Source organism: Octopus sinensis, linkage group LG1, assembly GCF_006345805.1.
Source record: "Octopus sinensis linkage group LG1, ASM634580v1, whole genome shotgun sequence".
In the NCBI taxonomy this organism is placed as follows: domain Eukaryota; kingdom Metazoa; phylum Mollusca; class Cephalopoda; order Octopoda; family Octopodidae; genus Octopus; species Octopus sinensis.
Genome location: NC_042997.1, coordinates 23,399,866 through 23,418,089, shown reverse-complemented (window position 1 = coordinate 23,418,089; position 18,224 = coordinate 23,399,866). Strand labels below are relative to the sequence as shown.

Below are 18,224 nucleotides of genomic sequence, written 5' to 3'. Positions count from 1 at the left end.
TCAAATGTTCATTTTTTCCTTCTTTGTTTCAATGTAAAATATGCTGTTTTTTCTTCAATTTAAGCTGTAAATTTTAAGACTGCTAGATCCATCCAGACAACTTATAATTTAATTTCTCTGGGGAAGAAGAGTAGCTTGATTATATATTCACACACACGTGTATATCCCCTTTTGCATATTTGTGAACTCCCTACTCATGTACCCTGAGCAGTCCTCTACATCATCATCATCATTTAATGTTTGTTGTCCATACTGGCAAGTAGGAAGGCTGCACCAGACTCCAGTCTGATTTTACATAATGTCTATAGCTGGATGCTGGATGCCCTTTCTAACACCAACCACTCCAAGAGTGTAATGCATGCTTTTAAGTGCTACTGGAATGGTTGTGCCAATAGCATTTACATGACACCAGTATCCGCCACAACTGCAGTTTTGCTTGGCTTGATGGGTCCTCTTCTCAAGCATGACATAATGCCAAAGGTCTCGGTCATTGCCTCCATGAGACTGAACACTTGAAGGAAGCTTAACCACTTTGCCTCCATGAGGCCCAATGCTCAAAAGGTGCCTTTTATGTGCCACTGGCACGAATGCTAATAGTGTGATACCGGCATCAGCTACGACTATGATCTTACTTGACGAGTCCTCTCATGCACAGCACATTGCCAATAGTCTTAGGTCACTAGTCATTGCCTCCTTGAGGCCCAAAGTTCGAAGATCATGCTTCACCACCTTGTCCCATGTCTTCCTGGGTCTATCTCTACCACATGTTCCCTCCACAATTAGAGATCGGTACTTCTTTACACAGCTGTCCTCGTCCATATGCTTCCCATGATTATACCAGAGAGAGAGGCCCTTTGTTGCCAGCAGAAGTAGGAGCTCTCTGGACTTTGTCCAACCTAATCTTATTCTAACAGCTACGTTCTCAGTGCATCTATCTCCACTACTAACTTGGTCATCTAGGTGACAGAAGCTATCTACTACCTCTAGCTTAACCCACTGGTAGTTGATGGAATCTATTTCTGTGTATTTTCAGTGTTTATTGTACCTGTGCATCTTCTGTACACAAAAGCTATTTTCCCTGTTAACCTTCCTCTAATATTGCGGCACTTTTTATGTGTCCAAAGCTTACACCGGGTGCATTTTATAGAGTTTCTACCTACACCTTTTCTACAGATTGAGCAGGGCCACTTACCTGAAGGAATTTGGGATTTGTCTGCCTTCCTACTTACGAAGGCTTTGGTTTTTGCTAGGTTAACTCTAAGGCCCTTCGATTCTAGACCTTGCTTCCATATCTGGAACTTCTCTTGTTCTGGTAGTGAATTAGAGAAGTTCCAATACCATTCCATTTATATTCACATCTTTGTATCTTGCACATTGCCACCATCTCTATATCTCTCTCTCTCTCTCTCTCTCTCTCTCTCTCTCTCTCTCTCCCTCTTACTGGGATAACTATCTATCTCCTCTCTAACAAGACACCTGTTTCTGTCCCTCTATCATAGTTTAACCTCTGTAGTAAAACAACTATCCCTGTTGATCCAATCAACTGTTTGGTGATGGACAGTTGCTGAATGGCAATGCACATATGGAGACCTGTGGGCAGAGCAAAATGAAGTGGAGGAAAGCTACATTATGAGTGTTAATTTCCCATGCCTGAGATCTTTTCTATCTCATTACGGCTTTAACTTCTATGAGCTGGGCAAAAAAAACAAAAAAAATCCTCCCTAAGAAAAGAAAAAGCACCTTCAGTAATTTCCAGTCTGTGCATCTCTGCTACACACCAAATTGAAGCAAAAATATAATTATAGAGCAGCGTCTTCTCATATCTGCCCTCAAGTTCCACTTACTATAACTACCCTTGTGTACCCCTACATCTCCCTCATCACCCCTCCTACACTTTGCCTATTATCACCCTACCTTCTGATCTATCTTTCCTGAGCCACTTCTATCTCTCTCACCTTACATCTCTCCATACTGATATTTCCCATCAACTGCACCTCCACTCTTGTTCATCATTTTCTACATTCACCTCTACTCCCAATTCTAGCCATTTGTTACTCTCCCCCACACTCTTATGAATACCCACTCCCTCCTCTCCCCTAATCCAATGTCCCTATCCTCTCTTCTACTCACCTTCTTGCACCTTGGAGTTACCTCAATAGCACTCTATTATTACCATCTTTATGTCATTTCCAACCATTCCCACCCACTCCTATATAATGTTCAGTAGCCATCAATTTTCTCTATAGTAAAAACACCTGTGCTTGTCTCACTCTGATAGTAAGACAAGCACTTTCACTACCTGGTATAAAGTTACCTCCCCATTCAAATACTCCTCACTACTTAGTAGTGAGAGCTTTTCCTTTTCCAATCCTTTATTTTATTTTTTTTTTTTTGTCTTTCAAATTACTTGGCAGTCTCACTTGTGCTACTGGCACACACACAAAAACACCCAGTTCACATTGTAAAATGGTTGACATTAAGAAGGGCATCCAGCTGTAGAAAAACAATGTCAAAGTTGACTCTAGAGCTTGGCATTGTCCACTGGATCCCGTCAAATTGTCCAACACATGCCAGCATGGAAAACAGATGTTAAATGATTTTGATAACATACCCAGCTTAGTGTAGTTTACAATAATTATAATGAAAAAGCACTTGGTTTAATTATTCTGAGGAGGGTGGGGATTTCCTGAGCAGGAGGATCAAAAGTATAGGGAAGTTTAATGATGCTAGTGTGATTAATACAAAGTTAAAAAAGTTCAAGATTAGTATTTGATGAAAGGGAAGAAGGTTCTCCTCTGAGCTGTTACTTGGATTGAAACTTTTAACTATTGATAAAATACAGAAAGCACAGATTTGGGATAATATACAAATAAATCCCAGAAGAAATTTATTTTAATACAAATCAGTAAAAATTAACATTGTTAAAAAAGATAGGAATCCAAAAGACCATTGAATAATGAGAGTTTATTATAGAGAAGGTTGCTTTTATGTAGGTATGATTTTCACACGGGTTGTTGTTTGACCCATATTGCTCATGATTAGTTAGAATTAGGTACTTTAACTGTGATCATCCCATTGTTCTCGCTAGGCAAGACTTTGAAGATTCTGCCATGCCATGTGTTCTTTCTTTTTTATGATGCATGATATGATTTCAGGAAGATTTGGTTGCTTTTTCTAGCAGGTCAGAAAGCTACACAGGCTTTTTTATGGTATTTCTAATATGATATTTAGTTACCTCCATTAATTATTTGTTTTTTTTAATGAATAAGGCATCCTTAAATAAAGCACCAAGTCAACTGGAAAAAGAAACCTAGTTAAATAACATAGTCGACTAATTCAGTCTTTGAAGTTAAACAGTGCATGTAGGAATAAATATATATATGTATATATATATATTCATTGAGTTAGTTCCAGAATTATTTTTGCTTTAAGCCTATCTACATTCAACTTGCTACAATATGCTGAAACGAATTGCAGTATGTGTGTGTAGCTCAGTGTTAGTTATTAGCGTTGTTGTTCTAATTCGCACTTTTACCTTCAATGTAAAAAATGACACTATCAGTCCCTGTCAGCAAACAGAGAAACATTTGAAGATTGATGTTGAAAAAAATTCACAAAAAATAGACATTTTTCGCCAAGCCTTAAGATTTAAGACCATTTCTTGGAGTCCTGGTGTTTATGAAACTGAAGAACTGACTAAGTTCCGTCTTTTCATCGAGCAAAGTATGTACAATCTTTTTTATATTGTCTATGTCTCTAACTTCTTGTATTATGCGTGACTAACATTTTATATTTGGTATATTTTTAGTATTTATCACATTAATCAAAGTAATATTGTAGTGGTCAAGTTTACTTGTTTTTCATGCCAAAAGTATCCCTGGTTTATTCATAATTCTTTTAGTACTGGTTTCAAATTTTGGCACAAGATCAGCAAGTATGGGGGAGAGGGTAAGTTGATTACATCGACCCCTGTGCTTGACCCCAAAAGGATGAAAGGCAAAGTCAACCTTGGCAGAATTTGAACTCGGAACATAAAGACAGACGAAATGCCACTAAGCATTTGCCTAGCATGCTAACGATTCTGCTATCTTACCACCTTTGATAATTCTTATAATATTGCTGCAGGTTATTTCATCTAACAAACTATAATCATAGGCATTCAGTGTATTTCTTGCATGTCCAAGTGTTATTTCATTTTTATTGCATATATGGTCAATGTGTAAGTTCCGTTGTATTTAATATGAATGGATGGGTGTAGATTTTGAGCATAACCACTTTATCATTACACACACTTGCCTCTAATATGTTTGATAGCATTTCTACTGCGGGCCCTTAGATGACTACGTAGTTCTGAAATTGTTTAAAATTTCTGTGACAAATGCAGCAAAATTTGGTCAAGAATTGCACCAACATCAGGTCTATCTTTGTTCTTTCATCTAAATTGGATTTTCAACCCAGTAGTGGATGAGCACAGCTTTAAGCAATAGTAGTGCTCCATTGGGGTCACTGGAGCTGTAGCACCGTAAGCAACCTGTGTTTGTCTCCTGATATGTAACTATTCATGGATAACAAGCTTGACTTTTCAAAGTGTAATACAATCACAGACTGCAAGTGAGATTATCTCTGGTCTCTCTGTCATGGAAAGTTTCAACTTCCTGTAGGTTTTGGGTAGTATGTTTCACCATTTAACAGACAATTTAAATTTTCTTAAGCTGCAGTCTATTGTTCCCTGCAATAGACCATCATTTGTTTCTTTCCATTGTGAGATGTTTCCAATGAGCAGTTCTAATATTTAAGGACTTAAGGCTGTTTGTGGTATCACAAAATCTCTCTTCTTGATTTGTGTTGGGAACACGTTCTGAGAACTAATTCTCCATAAAGGAATTACCTAGGAAGTTTGAAATTGTAAAAGTGGATGCCATAAGCAACCCATCGTATGTGCAAAAGATTTCTAATTGATGTTTAATATATATGCCTTAGACACTTTTGGTCACTTCTTTTGAGCATTCTGAAGTGTCAATACAAGATCTGTGTCTCAAATGAGTATAGCAGGAATATAAAGACACAAGTATCATGAATACAAAGTGTGGTTGACAGATTCAAGTCCCTGTCAGACCACACTTGTTTCTTCAGTATCCCAAATGCAGTGGAAGCCATCTTGATTCTCATTTTGGTTTCAGAATCTAGGAATTCATCCCCAAAGACAGAGTTAACAAGATGCAAAAAAGAATTCATCATATCAAGTCTGACCCTTTCATCATTATCATTTAACGTCCGCCTTCCACGCTAGCATTGGTAAGATGGCTTCACAAGAGGCGGCCAAGTAGAAGCCTGCACCAGACTTCTGTGACTGTTTTGGCAGGATTTTTACAGCTAGATGCCCTTCCCAACACCAACCACTCAGAAGAGTGGACTTTAGTGAAATATATTTGGTTCCACATATATACTTTTATATATAAATCCTACTGAAGACAACTTTGCTTTCATTCTTTTGGGGGTTAATAAAATAAAGTATCAGTAAAGTTCTGGGTTTGATATAATAGACTTGCCCCTTCCCTCAAAATTTCTGACTTTGTGCCAAAATTATTATTAATATTATTATTATTATTATTATTAAGGGGGCGAGCTGGCAGAATCGTTAGCATGTCGGGCAAAATGCTTAGCAGTATTTCGTCTGCTGCTGCGTTCTGAGTTCAAATTCTGTTGAGGTCAACTTTGCCTTTCATCCTTTCAGGGTCAATAAATTAAGTACCAGTTGAGTACTGGAGTCAATGTGATTAACTGTCTCCCTCCCCACAAAATCCAGGCCTTGTGCCTATAGTAGAAAAGATCATTATTATTATTATTATTATTATTATTATTATTATTATTAAGCTTGCAGTATCATTAGCATGCCAGGTAAAATGCTTAATGGTGTTTCATCTGCCACTACATTCTGAGTACAATTTCCTTTGAGGTAAACTTTGCCTTTCATCCTTTCAGGATTGACTATACCTTTCATCCTTTTGGGGTTGATTAAATAACTACCAGTTACGTACTGGGGTGGATGTAATTGACTTAATCCCTCCCCACAAAATCCAGGCCTTGTGCTTCCAATAGAAAGATTATTATTATTAAAGTGACATGTTGGCAGAATTGTTAGCATGAGAGCCACTGCCTGGTACTGCATCAAGGCATTTATTATTATTATTATTATGGTGATGAGCTGGCAGAATTGTTAGTACGCCAGGCGAAATGCCTAGCAGTATTTCATCTACCACTACTTTCTGAGTTCAAATTCCACCAAGGTCAACTTTGCATTTCATCCTTTCAGGATCGATAAATTAAGTACCATTTGCATACTGAGGTCAATCTAATCAACTTGTCCACCCTACCAAAAAAAAAAAAAAAAAAAAATTAAGGCCTTGTGCCTATAGTAGAAAGGATTATTATTATTATTGAGTGAGAGATCAGAACATGCCATCAAAATGATACAGGTACAAATAGACAAAGCCCAATATACACATTACGACTACCCATCTGATAAGGGTACACGAGGTACATGCATCACAACCATATATGCATGACATGATGATACCATATATATAAAAAAAAAAAGCATGACCTTGCAGGTGGGGCCCAGTTAGAATTTTCTTTGAATCATGTAATTCATCCCACTCAAAAGGTTCCACTACTGTTGCTTGTGATCAGAGATGCATATATCATCAATCACAAAGGGACATTCTCAACTGGTTAGGCTCAAGTAATTGACAAGCAAATCTGTGGTATTGAGCAGAATATTTGCTGTAGCCCAAAATATATACACTTCCAATCATTTAAGATTGCAGCAAAGGACGACCTCTCCTGAGATATAAGGATTAAGTTGAAGCAATCACTAAAATCTTTACAGCTTAACATGACATCTTGAGAAAGTAATTGCCTACACTTGTCTGTATGGTGTAAAAGGTGTCACAAGGAGTTGAAGAAAAAGAATAGAAGAATTATATCCCGCAACCATCACACTTGCCCAATCCCAGGCAAAATCAAAATCATCAATGTCCCATTATGACTTTAGAGGAAAATCAATGCCTGGACTGAAGTTACATTCACACATCCATCACAAATAGATGCAACTCCTTAGTGGGTTTTTTTCTCTCTCTTTAACTTTATGTCCTCTCCTTCAAACACACATACGTTGAAACCAACAGGTGTGACCATCATCATCATCATTATTTATATTATATAATAGCCTCATAACAGCTAATTTATATTACTAAACAGTTTAATGCTGATATCCTTCCAGAAGTGGAGAGTTAAATTAGCAATCAAACCTTTCTTAATTGGAAAGTATCCCACTTTGTGTTTTTTTTTTTGTCTGGTTTATGAAAATTTATTGGACAACACTATATAGTTACATTATTTACAGATTTAATTGAATGATTGTGTGTGTGTGTAAAACTATACATATATGTGTGTGCTCACACACATATCAGAATCAGTCAATTCTATCTGTAAATTATATTAATCAGAGCATGTTAAAAACCTGTGGAGCAGAAAAGAAAAGTATAATTGTTTATTAAGTATATTTATAAATACCCTGCATATAAGTTTTTTGGTATTTCTGACCTGATTTAGTATATTCATTTGCATTAGAATCATTTGATTCAATTTGTAAATCTTATTAATCAAGGAACAACAAAGCAAGTAGAAAACCTAAGCAAGAGGGAAAAATGTGAAACACATACCTCTGACAAATCAAGCAACCATATTGAAAGAAGCTCCTTTTTTTTGGTTTGGACACAGCATTTGTTGTTGTTTAACCTTTACTGAAAATATCCCATATTGTTAATCTAGGGCAAAGGTTCTCAAAGTGGGTGGACGTTGAGACAGTGGACGCTGGTGCCTAAGGGGGCAGTTGAGGTGGGGGTAGAGAAAAATGAGGCGTTGGGAGGAAGGGGAGGATGTTAGTTTCATTCAGTCCATGCAAGTATATAAACTTGTCTGGTTTTCTTTCCTCCACTTAACAGGGCTGGCATTCATCAAATTTTTGCAACTTTAAAGACACCAGTTGCTATTAAAACAATATGGTGTCACTTATATAAAATTATCAAAATTTAGTTGTGACATTTGCAAACACTCATTCATCATCATCATCATCGTTTAACGTCCGTTTTCCATGCTAGCACGGGTTGGACAGTTCAACCAGGGTCTGGGAAGCCAGGAGGCTGCACCAGGCTCCAGTCTGATCTGGCAGTGTTTCTACGGCTGGATGCCCTTCCTAACGCCAACCACTCCATGAGTGTAGTGGGTGCTTTTTACATGCCAGGTGAGGCTGGCAATGGCCACAATCGGTTGCTGGACACAGGCCCACTGAGAGGGTGGGGTCTGCTGGGGCGGTGCCTTGACATCCATGAGTTTAAGGTGCCAAAAACAAGAAAGTAAGTGAAATAAGCTTATCAACAAATTCCCTAGGGAGATAAAAGAAAAACTAAAGAAATCAAATAAAATGAAACTAAGAAGCATCAACTATCACAACAGTGACAAGAAGCAATGGTGATGAAAGGTGTATGCAAATACGTATACATATAAACATACATAAGGAAGTCTGAAGGATATCGCACTTATTCACAAGGAAACAGAAATACCAAAATTACACACTGTTTCTGTGTGGATGACTTAAAACTTTATGCAAAGAATATGCATGAGGTGAAAAAGAGCCATGCCCTAGTTACAATATTCTCAAAGGATCTAGGATTGGAGTTTGGTCAGGATAAATGTTATATGGTTGTGAAAAGGGGGAAAACTATAAACCAGACTTGTAACATCTCCATTAATGATTTGACTGCTTCCCCTGTATCTGATGAGGAATGTTACAGGTATCTAGGGGTGGAGGAAAATATATCTTACAGTGGCACCTGTAACAAAACACGTGTCACTAAAGAATATTACAGCTGAATAAAGAAAAATTGGGCCTCAGAACTCTCTGCATTCAATAAAACAGGGGCCAACAATGTGTTTGCAGTACCAGTACTCATACCAATATTTGGGCTGCTTGATTGGACGCTTGATGAGACCCAAGCTATTGATGTGAAAACCTGAAAAATACGAACAAGCACACATAATTTCCACATAAACAGTGATGTAGCTCGCCTCTACCTAAAATGAAAACAAGGTGGAAGAGGCTTAACATTAATCCAAAATGCCTTTGGATGTCGCATCATATCCCTTCGGCAACATCATTTAACCACCAAGTGTTTAAGTGCATCCCTTGACCAAGTTTGCATGCATGAGGCTGATAACATCATAAGACTTGGAAGGCAGCTACTTGAGCAACACTTTTTGTCTGATAACCTAAAATACATGCTGAAAGAAGTTGCATGACTCTACTGCAATGTATCATCAGATGAAAGCCTATATGAGTAGATGACTATGCTTGGATATATTACTAGAAAGCTCTGTGATGATTGTAACATTGATCATCAAAGCAGTTTATCATGGACCAATAGCCGGATTACTACCTCCCACTTTGAAGGGTACGCATTTGCAATCCAGGAACAAGAAATATTAACCAAGTACCTGATGCATAAAAGGAATAGAGATGCAGGTAAAGCCATAAAGTGTGACAACCGATGCAGACTTTGTGGAGTTCACATTGAAGATATCACCCACATCATAAGCAGTTGTCTGACAATGTCATCACAGTATTATCTACCGATGAGACATGATGTTGTAGCTAGGACACTCTATAATGAAATCTGTTGAAAGGATAATCTTAAGGACAAAGAAATAAGAACCCAAAATCTGGTAGAAGCCATAACTACTCATAATAATAAGGAATACTGGTGGAATATACCAGTGAAGACCTCAATAAAATGTAAGCACAACAAGCTTGATATAATGATTTAGGATAGAGAAGAGCAACTGTGTACAGTTGTGGAAATTAGCTGCCCAGCGGATGTTAACCTAAAGCTAAATTAAAGATCAGTGAAAAGGAGAACACCTATGCTGAACTATTAAGAAATCTGCAGTTACTCTATCCAGATTACAAGTTCAGGTTTATACCTGTAATTATTGGGGCCCTGGGATATGTAACACACTATCTAAATACCAATCTTGAAAAATTAGACTTCTCAAAACAAAAAAGGAGAAAGTTAATTTGAAGCCTACAGATCCAATCCATTACTGGAACTGTAAAAATATGTAAAACTTTCCATGCAACTATATGCATGAGAATACATATATAAAACACACATCTGCACATACATACATACAAACAAAAATACCCTGTTGTTGATGTTAGGTTAGAAACTGGTTCTTTATTGGCAAAAAATCTTGAAATAAATTGAATAATGACACACATACATACATTTGCATAGTCAGTTTGCTTGGCTTTTTTTTTAATATAAAATTGGAAGAGATGATGTTTTATAAATAGAGACAGTTAGGGAGAAAGAGAGGAATAAATTAGAAAGGAAGGTGCAGGGGTGAGAGAAGGAGAGAGTGGGAGATAGTGAAGATAGAGAAGAGAAAAGAAACTAGAAAAGAAGAAAGAAAAAAGTTTGAGATGTAGGGCAAGGCATAGCTTTTGTATCAGTGTGGTCAAACTTACTTAATTCAATATGTAGATATTTTCTCTTTTATTGACCTTTTAGGTAGGGATGGAAAAGAATCTATTGTATTGGAGTATTTTTTAATTGGAAGGCCAGATGTTGTTTTTGATTTTCTCCAGTAAGAATTATAATTACATTTCATGGTCTTGCTTTTCTTAATTCTTTTGTATTCATTAATGTGATGGAGAGAGAATGGTTGTATAGATGTGGTCATATTTTCAGATGTTTTTGATTTGATGTTGTTGAAAAGTTGGTCACTTTGTACTCAGAGCAGTGGCCTTTGACCTCCATAGGCAATAAAAATTGGAGATGACATTCCTTCTGTACCCAAAACAAGACATACACACACACACACACACACACACACACACACAAGTTTGTGTGTGTGTATAAAGGGATACAGATATTGTTTGCTCATTATCACCAAGCATCTCAATTCAGTCGTTGCAACTTGTTTGTGATTGAGGTATTTTATTTTGCAAGGTAGACAAAGGTAGGAAATTCTTCATATTTCATCAGGTTTTGAAAAGAACAGAAAGCCTGCAGACAAGGATCTATTTGTCTTTTGCTCCCACCTCACTGAACTGCAAGAAGATATGAAGCGTTGATTTCATGATCTGTTTGTTCTTCGAGTTCCTGACTGGATTGTCAACCCTTTCATTGACATCGGTGGAGAAAAGAGTGGAGAGTTAGAAGAGGAGCTGATAACTCTTCAAGATGATATTGAATTGAAGCCTGAATTCCGCAAGTGCTATCAAGAATTTGGGCTTCAAAAAGCTCTCTGTGACCACTATCCGGAGCTTTGGAAGAAAATCAAATCGATTTTCATTGCCTTTCCAACATCCTATTTGGTTGAGAGAGGATTCAGTGTAGTCGCTCGCCTTCTTATGAAGCAGCAGTGTAAGCTCCGAATTATGGAGCGTGGTGATCTCGGGCTTATTTTTAGCACAATTCAGCCTGAGGTTGAGAGGCTATTTTCACTTTACCAAGCTCATCATTCTCATTGAAGCCCCTCCCTAAAAGTCTACCTGGATGGGCTGTTTTAGTGGTATACTATTATGGCTTTAGTCTTTCATCGCTCTCCTTTTGCTATGAACACCGTAGCAACATATACTTTTTAATGCACGAACTTAGTGACATTTATATGAACAAACTCTTGTTATTGGTGTGAAATTCCTTTCATACAGGGCTTATAACATTGCCTTTTTAATACATTCCTTTGTTGCATGTATTTCTTTTCTTTTGTGGGAGACTCTTGTACCAAACACTGCTGCATACTAGTAATCAAGACCTACAGTTGCAACTACTTACTGACCACTGTATTTTGAGATTTCTGTTTCATGTAAAGTTGTGCATAGTTTTTAGAGGTTATAAATCACATGTTAACACTACAGAAACTACCTTTCTGGGCAGCATACTACTGACACTTGCTCTCAGTATGTCTACATATTTTGTTCTTTATTTTTCAATTTTTGTATTACACTGTTGCTTCCCTTTTTTCCTAATGCCTTACTGGCTTGCCATGGGATAACATGGTGATGTATCAAAGCGAGTTAACTACCTTTCTTCACATATTGTTTGCATTTACAATGTGGAAAGCTCCGTTTACCGAAACCCTATCACTATGCATGTATGCAGCACTTTGCTGAATGTTGCTACTAAAGGTTCTTTTGCGAAACAGAGAGGCAACAAGATCTGTTTCTGCTGTACTTCGAAGAGAGAACTGCGACTGAAGTGTAATTAATGTTGAACTACCAGAAGATCTCAGAAACCTTTGTCCAACAACCAAATGCTTTTGAACACCTTTCTCTCTCACATTCCTAAAGAAAAGGTTTATTTCTTCTCTGAAAATTCAATTAATTCACTGCAAGTTTTGTATTATGATATTTCGACACAGATCATGATATATTCTCTGCTTACACCAAAACACCTTTCTTTGACACACTTAGCTATATCTGTTACACTTTCAGTGTTTGTTATTCGTATATATAATTTATGACATAGGGTTATTACGTTGTTGATCAGGTGAGTCGAGGATTTAATTTCACACCTAACAAAGACGTTTAGTTAAGCCCAAAGCCTTCTCCTTCTGATGTAATTAAAACCATTAAAAATCATGCAAGCCACTACAATGCTGTCTTCTTCTATATGCGTTTTAAATTTGTGCATTATTTTATTGAGTAAGAATATGTAATGAAGGTTTCTTTTTTGGCAGTGGATTGGGGGACGCTATGAATTTATTATATTATTATAGTATTATATAAAAATTTTATAATATTATGTTAAATATCAAATGATTCATAATACATATAGATTAGTAAAATATTTATTTATACATAAAAATATGCATGTGGCCTTGAGGGGGTGTAGTGGCTTAAAAAGTTTGAGAACTTTTGATCTAGGATTGTGTGTCACTACTGTCCCCTTCTACCCTTTTTCAACAAATTGCAGTGAACCTGAATACTACATACAGAAAGTTCATTATATTTTTAGGTAGCACTGTGTGATTTGAAGGGTATTTAATTTATATATCAAACCTATGACAAGAGATTGACACTCATTGGCTCAGATTCATAATGAATGTTTATTCCCAGATCAATCTTGATTGTGCAAACATGTAATAAAAGGCATTGAAACTATGTTTATCTTGTATTTCCCCTATACACAAGGAACCCAAGATCACATTTCCCCAATTTGTCTTTTTCTAAGTTAGGAGGATGTGATTTTGTTTTTATTTCAGAATCTTATATTATAAAAGAGAAGCTGATCTCTGTCTGTCCATCACAGCATCCATTAGAAAGAGGGAAAACGAGGAACAGAAAAAGTTGTTGTTAAGAGAGAAATATAGTAACAGAGAGAGAAAGAGACAGAGAGAGAAAGAGAGTGTGTGTGTGTGAAAGATAGATAATGTTGTTACCATAGTAATTTACAAGTTTAATGAAAAAGCAGAAATTTTAAGTGCAACTCTGTCAGCACAATGCTACACAGACTTAAAAAAAAGCCAGTATGTGTGTGTGTAATATATATATATAGTTATTTTTTGGGGGAGTTGTGTATGTATCTGTGTGTCTTTCAAAGTATAGACAGCACATCACAGAGTTTAAACAAAGACTTTCACTTTGAACAATTTATGAAGGTATGTGCTAGATTAAACAAATATTTTCATTAGCAGTGTAGTGACAGGTAACAATTGAGTCTCACTTAAACACTAAGAAACATGTCATTCTCTTGTAAAGTAATTTTATTAATTCTAAAGAAAATTTTTTGGATTGAAGTGATCTGAGCAATTCCTTTTTAATGTTTCACATCATCTTATTCTTCTGGCAACAATGGGTTGTTTTAAAGAAATCGACTGATTGTTTCTTTTCTTTAAATGTATATTTTTTAATTTGTTTGACTCCCTACTCTCATAATAAAATATACACATGCATATCCAACATATATACAGAGTTCCGGTTTGTGGAAATGTGATGAACCCCTACAGCGAATATACTTTGAATATTACCAACACCTTTTAACCCCACCTACCACCAAGAAATTCATAGGTAAAATTATTTCTAAAAGCAATAAAAATTATTGAGAGACTTGTTGCAGAGAAAATAATAAAGAATGAACAGCACACATACTTTTTCAATAAAGTTAGTAGAATAGATAAACAAGCATCTAACAAAGAAAATTAGAAGGAAAATGAGGACTCTTTTGGTAATAACAGAAGCCAGATAGTCAGAAACAAAATTTTTGGTTTTATGGTAATCCTGAACATGGGAACAATGATGTCAAACCTGTACCAGAAATTTCTGACAGATCAGCTAAAAACATGACTATCTGTAAGATTCTTTGAAAAAAAAGTGAAGCTTTGTCATTTTAAAAACAATAGAACCTTATAATAATCAGTAGTTTAATACATGAATTTATGAATTTATTTTAAGTTTTAGAATATCCCCAAACTCTGAGAATAATAAAGGCAACAACAAAGCAATGACCAAGAACACAAAGTACACATCAAGAACAGAAGACAAAAAAAAAGGAGGAAAAGAAGAAAAAGTTTTGTGGAAACCAGTGTTGTTATTTCAAAATATGCATGGAGAGTGAGTTAAACAAAGTGGGTGGAGCTGAAGTATTTAGAATAATCTTTTACAGCTAAAGAGTGATAGCAAGGTCATCTGTAGTAATTGAGCATATTAATGTGTGAGGAGGAGTGTATATGTATGCTGGGGAGTGTATGAGTGCATTGTAGATTTTGGACTGTAAACAGCTATAGTTTGTTAATATAAGGGTGGTGTAAACAAAGCATAAAGTTATGCATGTAGTGGACAGATTGTGTGTGTGTACACACATATGGGTGGGGACTGAGGGTGAAGTGAACATAAGGGCATTTATCAAAGTGTGGGATTGTTGAGAAGCAGCATCATTACAGGAGGGCAATGTAGTTAGTAATTTTGAAAGAAAAAAGAAATTAATTATTGTTCTCTATGCAAGTGAAAAGTGGGAGTTCTGTGGTGCACACAGTACAGAACATTGAATTCACCTCTTTCTTCCTTCATAGCGTAATTACATATTTTGTATTCTTGTTTACTGGATATTTCATTACCATTATGCTGACACAGACCTCAAAATTACCACTGCATTTAACTTGTTTTCTCCACATTTAAATAGATAATTGCCCACTGTTATATAGAGACAGATTTGTTGGATCACCAGCAAATTTGATGGCAGCCTTTCAATTTTAGACCAATGTCCTCCAAAATTGACAATTTCCCAATCTATTGATTATTTCCTACTAGTGGTCCTAGTATAAACTGCCATTTGGATATATCATTGATTCAGTGCAGGGCCTCTTAAACCATTTGGGTTCCCCTACACACAGTTTCAACTGTGATTCCTTCAAATGTCTTGAGGTCCTTTGTTTTCAGTCTGTAGTACTCCTCAAATGTGCCAGGACTCCCATGAGGCCATATGATTCCTACTGAAAATGACTAATCTCAAATACTGAAGTGTAACATATTTATAGTAACTCAAAAAATATTAATTAAAATTATGCCTTTTGTGAAGAGAACTATCATTATCAAAATGAACAATTCTAACTGAAAAAGCAGGGGAGACAATTCCCAACCTTCTGTTTATGATGGTTTTAAATCTTCTATGGAAGCGGTATATTACAAAGCTATTTCTGCTGGTTTATACATGGGTTTCAAACTGTGTCTTTTTAGTTGTTAATTAGAAAGTTGATTACATATCAGCTCTCTTTCTTGCCATATTTCTATCATGGTATTCGTTAAATTTTCAATTACCAGTGACTTAGTCCTGAAAGTTACTAATTGAAGTATAAACAGTTTCAAAGCTCCCAGTGAAGATGCTTTCATTGATTGTTGTTTGAGACTGTTACTAGTTTATTATTTGTTATTATTGTTGTTGAGAGTGTAGAACGACCGTGAGAAAACCCCTATCTTGCCCAGGATATCAATCGTCTGGAAGCTGTTCAGCGACGTGCAACCAAAAGAATACCCTCCATCAGGCATTTGCCATATCCTGAACGCCTTACTTCCCTGGGCATGGACACATTGAAACTCCGACGTCTGGCAGCTGACTTGGCAGACACCCATAAAATTATCAACCATCGTACAAACAATAACTCTGAGCACCTTTTCAAACTCCACCCATCTAACACCCGTGGACATATTTACAAAGTCAGAAAACAGCACAGCTCCCATGACTTCAGGAAACATTTTTTCACACTGAGAGTTGCTGAAGCATGGAACAAACTGCCGGCATCAGTTGTTAGTTGTCGGAGCACTGCATCCTTCAAAACTTTCATGCTTTCTGAGATTCGCCAACACTACACCTGATTTTCTCCCCTCCATACACACACAAGCGTGTATCTGACTCATACATTGTTCACTTTCCAGACATTTGTACATTACTGCATGTACTTTATATGCACTTTCTGACAAGTTGTGGTGCACCTGAGCACTGTATACAATAATTTCATTATATATATATATATAAAAGGAGATGGTGACGAATAAATGACTCCTTTAAACACTGCACAGTCGCTTTACAATAAAGCCAAAATATGGATAAATGAATACAAGTGCCAGGAAGGAATAAGAAGACGACACAACCATAATATGTTTAAGAGAAAGGTTTTATTTAGGTGTTGACATGTGGGAAGCAGAGTGTGTGTCTGTGAGTTTGACATAAGTACATACATAATAATAATAATAGACAGGCCGTCATACAATAATATGTATGTGTGTTAGCAGAGTGTGTCTGTGTGTTCAACATAAGTACATATATAATAAGAACAATAAAACAGGCCGTCAAGCATACAATAGTGTGTACAAACAAGGTGTATGCGTGTGAAATAAAATACAGAGCATAGAAAGTCTATTACAGGACGTTAGAAGTTCAGACACAATGAAGTGTGAGATACAATACAAAGTATAGAAAGTGGTTACAATAGGACACTAGATGAATGTTTAGGCACAAGGTAAAGATAAATATTAGTTCGCAGTAAGAATGCAATAGTTGGAGTCCTGTACAAGAGATTGAGGCAAAAAGGGCAGAGCCAGTTACTACGTGTGTAGAGGTTCTATGCTGTGCCAGGTTACTTGGTACAGAAGGTTCTCACAGGTAGACTTGCTGTTAACCATGATGAAATATTCACAAACAGCATGAAGTTAAACCTAGGCGAATTTTAGTGTCAATTAGATGAAGGCAATGGTGGTGGAGACGACGTTAAGATTGAAGGCGACATAAGATGAAGGCGACATTAAGATGAAGGCGACAGTGGTGGCGGTCATGAAATGCTGCGGTGGTGTTGTCTGTCGCTGGAACTGGCTGTGTGTCGCTGGATGTTCTATGGTCAGAGGTTAGTCCTTAGAAGGACTAGAACCAAAGACACAATATGGTTTGTTGTGACTAGCTTTATAGAGATTAGTAGGCTCCAGAAGAAAATTTAGAAGACTGCGTCATGGGACCTTATCAGAAGGCTGCGATTAGTTGGGTTACACATTGGCATGAAATAAAACAAGAGACAAACTGCACCAAAACTAACCAATCAGAGTAGTGGACACAACAGGGCCTAAGCAGCCGAAGGCTAACTGTTATCTGCTACTTCTGTATTTGTATTATATATGTCAGAGAGAGAGGATGAATTTCACTAAGCTTCGCTACAAGAGCAACTCCTCTCAACTTTGATAAAGCAGACATTATGGTTAAAGGCATTTCAGTGTGACCAACCTGCCACTTTTTAATTATGTTGAACTACATTGTTTTATGTTTTTTTCTACCCTTTACTTAAGAAAGTATGAGGATCAGCTGAGAAGTTCATAGGCTGACAAAGATACTCTCATGGAATATGACCAAATGAGGTTTATTTTTCAACATTGCCTCTATTGTGGTCAACACACTTTCCCCAAGAGTGCCTGGATCTCATTGGTGAACAAACTTTCATCCTGTTAGTCAAAAAGTTCATCAACAGCAGACATGACGTCAACATAACTGTGATACTGGTTCCTAGCCAAGTGCTTTTTTATGTTGGGGAACAGATGATAGTCAGATGGAGCCAAATCAAGAGAATAGGGAAGATGTTCAACCAGTTCAAAGCTACAGTCACACACAGAAGCCATTGAA

The 18,224-nt window shown here is 36.7% G+C and overlaps 1 protein-coding gene across 4 annotated transcripts in view; it reads left to right on the top strand.

The window, feature by feature from the left end:
* The first annotated feature begins 3,402 nt into the window (after window positions 1-3,402).
* The window catches only part of LOC115219067 (N-fatty-acyl-amino acid synthase/hydrolase PM20D1.2-like), a 67,431-nt gene continuing 52,609 nt past the window's right edge, over window positions 3,403-18,224 (top strand). For 3 of the 4 annotated variants that reach the window (XM_036513112.1, XM_036513143.1, XM_036513211.1), the window contains exon 1: window positions 3,403-3,723. In XM_036513112.1, the coding sequence (XP_036369005.1) occupies window positions 3,459-3,723 (265 nt within the window). In that variant the 5' untranslated portion in view covers window positions 3,403-3,458. Of the gene's footprint in view, window positions 3,724-15,501; window positions 15,584-18,224 lie in introns of those variants that run through there. The other variant, XM_036513174.1, reaches the window with a different exon arrangement.